Source organism: Zootermopsis nevadensis, unplaced genomic scaffold (assembly GCF_977971745.1).
Source record: "Zootermopsis nevadensis isolate Lab colony 2312 unplaced genomic scaffold, Znev_1.0 Znev_ptg000007l, whole genome shotgun sequence".
In the NCBI taxonomy this organism is placed as follows: domain Eukaryota; kingdom Metazoa; phylum Arthropoda; class Insecta; order Blattodea; family Termopsidae; genus Zootermopsis; species Zootermopsis nevadensis.
In genome coordinates, this window is record NW_028259139.1 from 8,600,447 (window position 1) to 8,612,473 (window position 12,027).

The 12,027-nt window shown below is 34.1% G+C and overlaps 1 protein-coding gene across 11 annotated transcripts in view; it reads left to right on the plus strand.

The window, feature by feature from the left end:
* LOC110829846 (zwei Ig domain protein zig-8) overlaps positions 1 to 12,027 on the plus strand; it is a 520,441-nt gene that overhangs the window by 443,210 nt on the left and 65,204 nt on the right. For all 11 annotated transcript variants that reach the window (XR_015533924.1, XM_087344188.1, XM_087344183.1 and 8 more), the window contains one exon: positions 3,301 to 3,515. Coding sequence is in view for 10 of the 11 variants with exons in the window: in XM_087344183.1 (XP_087200309.1) it covers positions 3,301 to 3,515 (215 nt within the window). In the remaining variant the exon portion in view is untranslated. The remainder of the gene's footprint in view (positions 1 to 3,300; positions 3,516 to 12,027) is intronic.

A 12,027-nucleotide genomic window follows, 5' to 3' on the forward strand; every position in this document is an offset into this window, starting at 1 on the left:
GAATCCTCGCTGTTGGCTCAGCTTTTAAGTTTGATCAGTCGCCCCAGGTAAATTATGAAATATAAAACAGACTACGACCACATTCCACATGCTGTAGTCACTCACAGTCATTCCAATCATTCTCGCTGCATTGAAGTTACATATCGCCGTTAAGTAAGCGAAAAATCGAGCGAACCTGATAAATAGAGAACTAAATACAAGCAAAGAAGAGGATATAATAAAGAGAAGGAGGAGGGTATGAGGGAAGTAATACGAGAAAGAGATACAGACAAAGGAAGAAGGAGAAATGAAGGTCTTTGCTGCCACCATCTTCAGGACGATGATCGCCAGCAAGGCCCTTTGAATCGTTGGTAAACTTCTACACGGCGCTATAAACCAGAAGACAGGTGTCTTTGTAATTACCGCCGTTACAACCGCAAATCCTACTTAGCAGCAAAAGATATCAAAACCAATAAAACTCAACTTAACTTAATGCATAAGAGAGACAAACACTGATGTAAGAGGGAAAGGGAGATGAAATGTTGGAAGACTAGGAGCAAACGCATGGTTTTTCATATGAAAGAGAATCCTAACCTAAAGTAACCTAACCTAACCTAAACTAATCTAACCTAACCTTACTAACCTAACCTAAACAAACCTAACCTAAACTAATCTAACCTAACCTAAACTAATCTAACTTAACCTAACCTAACCTAAACAAACCTAACCTAAACTAATCTAACCTAACCTAACCAAACCTAAACAAACCTAACCTAAACTAACCAAAACTAATTAACCTAACCTAACCTAAACTAATCTAATCTAACCTAACCTAAACTAATCTAATCTAACCTAACCTAACCTAACCTAAACTAACCTAACCTAAACTAACCAAAACTAATTAACCTAACCTAACCAAAACTAACCAAAACTAATTAACCTAACCTAAACTAATCTAACCTAACCTAACCTAAACTAACCTAAAGCCGGCTACACACGTACAGGTATACCTTTCAGTTATGCCTGAGCAGGTATGCCTGTTCGGTATACCTCATTCTCTACTGCGTCCACACTGTACAGTTTCTATGATCTACACGTTGAGGCATACCTGACAGGTATACCTGTACGTGTGTAGCCGGCTTAACCTAACCTAACCTAAACTAACATAACCTAACCAAGCAACCTAATCTAACCTAACCAAACAAAGGGCATTATACCAGCGGCCTACCAACCAGGGTGACTTTCACTCGAATTCCACGGGGAAGGTTCGAAAGTACTGTAACATAGGGGAGGGGGTTTAGATTTGTTTTTGTGCCATAGTACTACGTGATTGTTTTGGGGGTGCGTTTTAAATGGTACACCTGTAGTAGATCGTATATCAGCGTGTTCTGTATTAGAGCATTTTTAGTGACCATATTTTTAAGTTTTCCGCGTCTCTGTAATTCTTCTTATTTGCTCTTGTTAATATAAGCAAATCCTCGTTAGACAAACGTCTACTGCAAATATTAAAATAACTTATACGAGTAAGATAGTAATTGTAAGATGGGTAAGATGGTCTCCATAACACAGCGTAAAGAATATGAACATTAATCTACGAGCTGCAGTAAAATATATTTATTATATATTCTGTCAGTGCATGCAAAGAGATATTTAGGGAGATGGCTGTCTTATGTTTTCCTAAAGAGCAGTTCTAAAAGCCCTTATAGATGAAGTGGGTAAAGAAACGAGAAATGCCGGCTTAAAGATACAGTTCGTTACGCGTGGAATATGACTTAGAGACATAACTTAGCAACATGGTCTCGCAAAGGCACCATTATCAGACATCTGATTATGTAACTTCGATATTTGGTAATGGAGGAAGCATTATATGTCTCAATTTAAAGGCAAACACAAGAGCGCGTACATAAATATGTAATAAAACATTAAATTTAAGGATATTATTCAAGGTAAGGTTGCAAAACACCTACTTGTATGGCCCCTTACTAGTAAAGTATTTTGGATATCTATCCAAACAAACTTTGTTGGTTTCTCATTAATATTTGCCGTTATTAAGGGATTTTGGGGCTTATGCGATAAAATTAATGAATGTGTTCTTGTAACCTTTGTGATGATGGTGATCATTTACTGTAAGGGATTTTAGGCTTTATGGGTTTGTATTATGAACGTTTCCATGGTGTTAAGAAGTCCTGCTATGTACAGATGTTATAACCTCGATCTAAAGTTATATTTGGGGTTATGGGACATGAAATAATATTATGTTATTTAAATAAAGATATTAATTTTTTGTTAAACAGCATTAGTTTATTTGAATTATATATGCTTTTTTGTGGTAAAGTGCTTTGAAACAAAAGATTCTTTAATCAAGACTGAAACTAAGTTTGCTATTTTTTAAGTTTTTCGTCAGCTATTGAAAGTAATTTACCTCACGTCTCATTTTAAAAACCCTCATGCCATTATTATTATTATTATTATTGAATTTTAAGTTGTTACAATTGTAGCAGAAAATAAATAATCATACTTTCTGACCTCTGAGTTTACTAAACCGTATAGGAACGAATATGATAAATGAATATCTCTTCAATCTAAAGTTTTTCATGTGTTGCGTTAGTCTGAGTCACTTTAATTAGAGATCAACAAAGACGAAGAAGCAGGGATAAAAATAGAATTGTAGGCTCTAATCACAATATAATGCACTGTAATGTCATTTCAGAGCTTTGCCCGTGTTTATTAAATTGCATCCAAAATACAACGTTCCATTTTCACAGACGATGTTTATACACGTGTATACTAATCTTGTGCTGAGCGTTGTCCATTGATATGTATCTCATATAGAAGACGTTTCAAGTGTTGACTGTACACCTCCAGATGTCTTTTATGTAAACCGTCTTCGGAAATAGACAACTGAATGACGTAATGTAATCTAGTAATTCTGAAGGTTCGTTATGGCTCATAGACAGGATTTTTCGTGGTTTTCCTTAATAACTGCAGATAATGCTGAAACACTACTTAAAATTAACCACGACCGCTTCCACATCTTCATTGTTTTATCATTTCTTATGTCTGGACACGTTAATATCAGAATATAGTAGAATGGTTATGATGTTAAAGATCATAAAATGAAATCATAGCCAAGCCAGTAACGTAGAGTGAGTATCCATGTATCACGGGGTGTTTCAATTCTGTCGAGTACAACGATATGCATCTATCAATATTTCATGGCATCGCTGTGTTGTAATACACCCTGGGGTTATACGTTCTTTGTCAGCTTACACATTCTGCATCAATAGACCTTAATTAACACTGTGCGCGTCTGTTTCCCAGGATCGACCTATGTTGGAGCTGAGAATGGTCAGGGGACGGGAGCTATGTACAACTCGCTGGAGCCAGTGGGTTCACCTTCTCCTCTCCCGCCGCCGCCGTCTTCCGTCGGGAGAGACGAACCTTACTTCGACACCACGGTCCCTGGAAACGTCACCGCCCTAATAGGAAAGTCTGCGTACCTCAACTGTCGGGTGCGAAACCTTGGAAATAAAACGGTAAGTCATTGCTCAAGAGATAGCAGTGCCTTGAGCAGAACATGTGTCCATTCGCGGAACATTACTTCAGAACGAAATTAGTATCTTTTGAAGATTTCCGTCTTCTTGGTTGTTGCGCTGTGTAGTCTGGTCGATGTCCACCAACTATTCAGAGGTCATACTGCCTCCGTCTTCAGGGCGATGAGTATGAAGATTTCCGTCGCCCTGATGACGGAGGCAGTATGACCTCCGAAACGTTGGTTAACATCGACCAGACTACACAGCGCAACAACCCAGAAGACGGAAATCTTCATACTCATCGCTGTGAGAACCTCAAGTCTTACTTAGTATCTTCTGTTCTTGAAGCGTTTAGCAACGCCGACTTATAACAAAATTTCTTATCACAAGAGGAAGTATGCTCGTCGAGTCTACACTTCGCTGTAATTCAAAATAACAGTATCATCACCATCATTTATAATCCATTAGCATGTGTCGCGGTCTAAAAAGTTACAACTTGGTTTCGTTTGTTTGTTTGCGTTTGCCTTGTATAAAGCCATAAATTATTTTCTGCTATTACTTTTCATGAACACTTTATGTTGTTAAATGTTATTAGAATAAATTTTATTGTATTTTTACTTCCGATCGTGTCTATTTGTTGTTTTAATAAAACTGCTAAAAGCTAAATTTGTTTCTAAAAATCGAAATAATTTCAAATTTGCTGTATTCAGAAACTCGGTTGTTTGCTACACCCTTCCTCATCCACAAGGCCACTCATTATAAGGGCCACACAATGAACTGTCCTCTTCAAAGGAATTAATGAAAATCGAATACGACACGTGCTTCTTATATTTTTATATAAACGGCTTTATACGTCATTTCAAGGTCAGTATCGATTGTAATTTATTCCTTTAGTGAGGATTAATGGAGAATCTGTCGTGAACATTTCAAGAGACATGGCATTGTATTTTCGAAGAACGCAAATAAATATTCACGAGAAATGATGCGGACGATTGTGTTTTGAACACAATTAAGTGATTAATGTCTGTAAAGATAGTGGTAGGCATTTGCCTTAAAAGTTTCTATGTAGATATAATTTAAATTCGTTCCGGACGTAATTAGCCTATATATAGAACGTATTAACTTTTAAAACCTAGTGGTAAGTATATGTACCACCTTCTTCAACAGCCAGTAACCCTTCTTATTTTATTTGTGTGTTTGTATGATTCTCAATATAAACAGCGTTAACATGATGATTGGTGAAGTGCAGTGTTTTCTTTGCGGTAAGGACTGAATTTTTAAATATAATTTACACGACCTTCGACTTCAAAGATTTAAGCATGTGAAATAATTGAGTTATTGGTGTGTAACGCATACCATTAGTATCTATTACGTATTGAACCTTGTGGAACTGGTAAGTATTATCGACGTTTAAAGAGATTTTTTTTCATTTTGACTGGGTTCTATACTCAGAAAGCTCTACAGTATTCATCATATACATATTTTATGGTTCAAGCCGTTGACATCACATCCCGTAGTTTTTTAAGCCGTGTTGACTACGTGGTGGGACAGTCCACAGTTTAACTTGAAAATGTTGGTGATTATTGTGGTAGATGGTGATTTGCAGGGATTTAGCCGCACACAAATTTTCATACTCTGGGCAGCATTCGAAAATATGGCTGTAAAAATGTCTTTGTTGCTTTTCTGGGGTGTGAAGACGCTAAGTCTTTTAGGTTGGTTCCAAAGTCACGAAGCAAGAAACCGGCTCCATCTTTAGCCCTGAAAATGGAGGGTGCATCTTTCTGTTACAAGTTCAAAAGACTCCACAGACCGAGAAATCGACATCGACATTTTCACCCCGCTATTTTTACTTTCAATCGTGGACACTTAAACTTCTCGGCCAAAGATTTAGAAAGATAAAAGTCGATTTCTTGCTCTTATAGAATTTTAATTATATACAGTCCTTTTAGCGTCCTCGGCGCAAAATAATTTCCAGCAGATTTCGTATTAAAATATAGTAATGCAAATTTTTATAAACAGCTCATAATATTTGTTTGTCACGAGAAATATTGTATAATGAATAGCATTGTTATTATGCCAGTAACATGAGCAAATATTACGAAACTAAAATTGTAAGTTTTTGGTTGTTTGGTTTGGGTGCTTGTTTGTTTATTTTCTTTTCGTTTGACAAAGCTTTATCAAAACACCTTGATAAACTGTTTGGAATGATTTGAATTGTAACGAACTATCTTCCGGAAATAAATTGTTATAATAACAAAAGACCCCCAAGCGGTGAACAAATAAATATGCACACACTCGTTCAAAATAAAGGTAGTCACTCGTGTATGCGGTAAAAGCTTTGAGGGATATTTTGGCCCTGACCACCGAAAAAAAATTGGCAGAAGTTATTCCAAAGGGAATTGATAATTTCCTGTATTTTAATAAATAACTTTCACTGGATAATACTTTATCAACTTGTGTAAATAATTAGATAACTTGTCCATACCATGGCGGTTTACTTGAAAATTGTTAGTTTCATACAGCGGTAAATTAGACGAGATCATTATGATATCCTTAATTTAGTAGATCATAAGCGGATATCACGACCCTTTTTTTAAAAAAATTGATCTAACCAGTGCCTTTTAAAGCAGTGTATGTAAAACACTGTTCCACATTCAGCAAATCTTGATTTTGGTCAGGTAATGTATTTACGATGTTCATATCATTCTCAGACAAAGCGCTCTTATGTCTGTAAACAGCATAAACCACTTAACTGATCTTTGCAATAAAGAATCATTGTGTTTTCTCTGAAGCAGGTACTAAATATTTAAATGTTATAAAGGTGAGCTTTATGCTTAAAAGCGTTGCGGTAATAGCAAAGGTTTTGTTTGCATAGGACAGCTTTAACGATCACTTTGTATCACAGATGAAGCATCTTTTTGTGCTTATCTTAAATACTCGTGAAAGAAAGTTTCATAATCTGATTTGTTTAGCCTTCGTGTATAAACTTAAAATAACTTTGCTTCGTTATACATTTTAGATTAAGTGGAAGCATGAGTCTTATCAATAAGAATGTACTAGCACATGTTACCTTTACCTCTGAAACGTCGGTAAACTTCTTCTACCAGACTGTACGGAGCTACAACACAGAAAATAGCCATCTTCGTACTCACCCCCGTGAGAACCTTAAGTCTGACCAGCTTAAGTAGTTTCACAGAATGTGTCGAAGTCTGAGGCTATTTATAATTTTACTTAACATATATGTTTCAATTAAATAAAAAAACTACACATTTTCTTTCACATTTATTAATTAATTTATTTTAATAGCATCGGGAAATTTCTTATAAGTAATTTGTAAACAAATTTCTTAAGAAAGCATTTTTTGTGGTTTGAGGTACTTTTAATTAATGTCAACCAAGTTTTATTTTGTGTAACTTAGGTTCTAAGTGAACTGCTTCTGTTTTGATCAATTTTGTATGTATGTGGTAACAGCAAAGATACGGCTAAATTAACTTAGTTTACAAGCAGAAAGTAACTCTTACGGGGAGCTTTAATATGAAGCCACTAATTAATCTGAGCATACACAGAAATTCTTGGAGGATGTCTTCAGACTTAACAGAAAGATGCTGCCTTTGACTTACTAGATGTTGTAGTCGATGTTTTTTTAAATGTTTATGATCCATAATTTACCATAGCTACTTATGTTTCGTGATAGATGTTGAAATATGATTTGCGTAGATCGAGGTTATTGGAATAATGTATTGAAAATTTAACAACACCCTGGATCCTTACTACATCAGAAAGCACACACCTAAGGGCTGTCTGCATATTAAATATCAAAAACAACGAAATGAAATTTAATGAACTCAGCTGAACTGAAAATTCAAATAAATTTAAATTTAAAATTATGTATCAACCAACTGCATGACGAGAATTCTTCTTGAGGAGCTCAGCTTGTGTAGAAACTTGTCTTTATGCCAACCGAAGGACCATTGCGGTTTCCGAAGCGGTCCGTTAGTAATCTTTTCCTCAGCTACATGACTGCAGTTTTTATCCGCACACAGTATTATCATTTTAATATCATTATCTGAAGTGTGTTTACTTATGTTTATAGTAAAAATCTTGTTTCTTAGGACTAGTGCTGCCACCATGGTCCTACTGGTTCAGAAAATTAATTACCTCAACTTATCTAAGCTATTATTTCATTGTGTATAGATTTAAAACGTACAATTACAAATTAATTCATTTAGTAATACAATTTTTTTAAATCGTCAGCTTCCAAATGTTTTGGCTTAATTGTCATTTTTAATTCGTCAAGACTAATTAATTTTTTTTTTACTTGTTCTAAGAATTTTGGTTAAGTAATTTACTTTTAATTGTATTGTGTTACTATTGGGTAGGTTAATTTTTGCCTATTTTAACTTTGTCGCCATATTGTGATAAAGGATGTGAACTACATATAGGACCCATGACAAAAGATGGAGTAATAAAGAAAGAACTGTTTTTCGCTCAGCAGATTTAAGGCCGTATAGAAACAAGTTATTATTCAAATTAAGGTATTCTCATAAAGGACTTGAAGTTTTTACGGCGAACTACATAATCCTCTGATGATGGAATCGAAAATGTTTCTCAGAAATTTCGAGCTTTTGTCCACAGTTAACACTGTTTGTTGTCCGGAGATATTTTATCAAGTTATTCTCCTTTGAATTTAAACTCTTTTACGTAAGCCAGATGTATAAACATGACACCTAAAAAAATCAGAAATTCTAGGAATTATTACTAACATGTTCTGTCGTCACCAGTAGTACGCATGAGCGGACCGAAGCTTTTACTCATGTCTGTGGTTTACGCAAAATCTCTCGGAATTTCTCATAAAAATAAACGGAGCGTTTAGAATAAAGCTTTTATTGTGTTATTAATGACAGGGTAGTTACACTTTTACAGATTTTTCAAAGAAGCGTTATGATTTTAACAACTGTATTTATTTTAAAAATAGAATTGAATTTCTGGCTTACTCGACTTTAAACGAAGATTGTTCAAGTGTGATTATAAATTAACTAATTTTTTTATGGAAATATTATTCCATCGTTATTTCCCTGAAACAGGCCGCATTGTGTTTTTTTTCTCGTTGCATGTGTACTTGACGGATCAGTACTTGTTTCCTTAATAACATGTGACTCACTGAAGCGAATTTAATTAAATATGGTACAAAAGTAATGAAAGAATGGATTAACAGGGACACCTTATTTAAAATCCTTTACATAAGCAATGTGTGGGGCAGAGCGACGAAGCGAATATTTGAGGTTGAATGAACACGACTTCGCTGATGAAGGTTTTGTTTTTAAAATTCGGGAATGCTTCTCAGTTCGGGGCCGACATTTTCAGAGTAAGTTTGCTTCACGGCTTCGCTGCATAGACAAATGAAAGTAGAATTTTCGTATTTTATCGAAAACATGTACACTTTTTCTCGGTCTCAGATAAAACATTATAAATATGTCAAAAACCAAAGTTACCTGTTTTGTTACAATCGTGAGGATATGACACGAAATATTCACTTTTTTAACTCTAAGGGAAATAAATTCTTGTGAAACGGAAGCCTAGGTGGAATGATATTATTAAAAAATTAAGAAACGTTTATCGACCTATCGACGCGGAAATAATCATTCCCGCATGAAAGCAATACTACTTCGAGATATTAGTCCTCGGAAGTATGAATCCATTAATGTGCCTCATAACGTACTTTTATTTCCACATTAATATCATTCTTCCATTCACGTCCACATCTTCTAAGTGGTCTGTTTACTTCAGGTTTACCGCTTAAAATTCTGTGTGTATTCCTTAATTTGATATCCATGCCACACACGTAAGACTTAAAATATAAATTATAGTTTCTAATAATAGACATGATAGGATTATACGATATTTTATTGTGTGAATTTCAATTCAATTAATTTATTTAAGTGCTTGACAACAGCCAGGTAAGGCCAATAACAGTCAAGCAGTGTACAACTTTACAGAATGAAATATATAATACAATGATTACATTCATTTCAATAATAATAATAAAAGTAAAACATTACAAATACACAAAAACAAACAAATGAAACTAAATATAAAAATGTATCATATTAGTAATAATAATAATAATAATTCAATTCAATTCCTTTATTGAGTGATAATTCAAAAGAAAATATTGTAATTAATATGCCCAAGTAATATAATAATTCAATTCACTAATACTAAAAGAACAATAAACAATTAAAAAACTAGACAAAACTTACAAGATTAAATACCATAAAATATGGTCAAAATGAAGAATTTTGAATAATAATTGTAATAATTCAATTAATTTATAATAATTTCCTTATTACAACAACTCTCTTCTAAAATTCAGATATTCATGTTTTACTGTATTGGCTAACGTTATTGTAAGCTATTTTACTGTATGAAAATATAACCAAAATGGAGGTTAGACAAAAACATTTTAAACTTAAGCTTTTATCTGCTTACATATCCCGTGAAAGTTTCTTGTATGGATGCTAGAGGCATGCATAATTCTTGTTTTTTATATATTTATACACCTTATATGAGCCATGCTGTGTATAAAGGAGAAAGTACCTTAAAAATGCATAAACGTACAAGCATAATTAACTTTTCTTCCGTCACAGGAGTGTATGAGTGCAAATTAATTAAGGCTGATTGTATATGTACAAAGCTAACATAAACCTAACGGGATATTTTTCATCACGGTAACACACTTTGATAGATTGATAAATACACAGGCACCCACCCTGACTTTTGGGAGATGAGATCCGGAGGGTCTAACAGCGAGGAGACGGAAATCGTGTTTCGCTTTTATTAACTAGTCTCGTGGGGGGAAAAAGTTTCTGTCGTTAGCGAGAGATCATAATACCGCCTTCAATATTGTAACGTAGGGCGGCCATGGGTTGTTTTGAAGTAAATTGTACCAAGTTTTATTCTTTAAGGTGCAACGAAATATCATACGGAAATAAAGATCCTAACCTTGTACGAGTTGATGATGGTGTTTCCCTCATTAAGCCACTTTACACGGGTGGATGCTGATAATTTCTTTAAGTCACTATTTACAATACATTAAACTGCATTATATAATTTAATTAATTAATAGAAGCAATATTTAAATTATTGCGTGCTACTTTTTTTTAGACTTTTCAATAAGCACGTGTTTTTAAATACTGCTTCAAATTATCTCGGACTTTTTGACGAGAGACATTTTTCTGTATTTATTTATAATATTTGTTTTAGCTTTGCCAAACCACGTCGTTTTGTTACATTCTCTATATTTCCTTTTTGAAGCCAAGTTAAAAACAAAGTATACATTACCAGCTTTTCAGCCTTGTTGGTAATAATCTTTCCCTTTGTGTTCCAAACATGTTTATGTTATGTTAACACACACACACACACTATACATCACTTGTCCACGTGTATTTAATCAGATCTTAAAGTTTTACTGGCTTTGAAATTTTATTTTACTTATGATCTAGAGTTCTGTTAATGTAGATGTGGTGTGGATTTCTGTTCTTTGGTTTCGCCACGTTCTGGCTCATTTTCCTGTCGTGTTTTATTCGTTGTCTTTATATCCTGCTCATTTCAATCTATTGCATTTCTTGCCCACTTCCGTTTCCTTCTCTTTCCGTTCAAGCCTGCATTTCGCTTTCAATCCACTTCCTGTTCATGATAAATAATGTTGGATCTCTTTTTATTATTAATTTCTGTATATATATATATATATATTTATATATATTATTCTTACTTTCTCGTTTGCTTCCTGTTCGTTTGTTGGTTTTCCGAATCATTTTATAATGTTTACATTTTTTCCTAAAATGAGTTTTTTTATATATAAAAGTTACACTTATAAAGAAAATCTGCCGTCCTTCAATTCTCATTATGTCTTATACCTGACAATGTAAGATAAGTTTACTTACTAATTATAGGTCCGATTTTAGTGTTAAAGTGATTCGTTGTGTGTTGTACGAATTAGACCAGACATTTATGTCACTGAGGTATCACACCGGTGTACCTATTTAGCTATTACTTGCATCATCAAGCCTGTCCGTCTCCTGTTTAATTTCTGACCCAGGAAATAACCACGAAAGTCAGTGGACTGTAGAAAATTCAGGAGCTCATGCATAAACAATTATATGGAAAGGAGAAGGTTAATGTAGCATGCTGTGCACTGTGCATTAATTTTAAACCTCTCGAACACGTGAAATATACAAAACATACCCTCAGGAGGTCTCTAAGTTAATGTGTACTTGTTTTACAGTATTCTTTACATTTTACGGGCGAAATCTCAGTAAATTTATACTGTTTATGAAAAATCTGCCTTTTGTGGTGTTCCTATTTATTAACAAGAGGCAGAAGGAGACTAGGTTAAGCATTACGTATGTCTAGCGTTATTGTGGAACAGCGTGAACTAGGTATATAATATTTTATTTGCAGTTAATATGCCATATAATAATAACATATTGATTATATTGCTCTAGAAATAAATGTT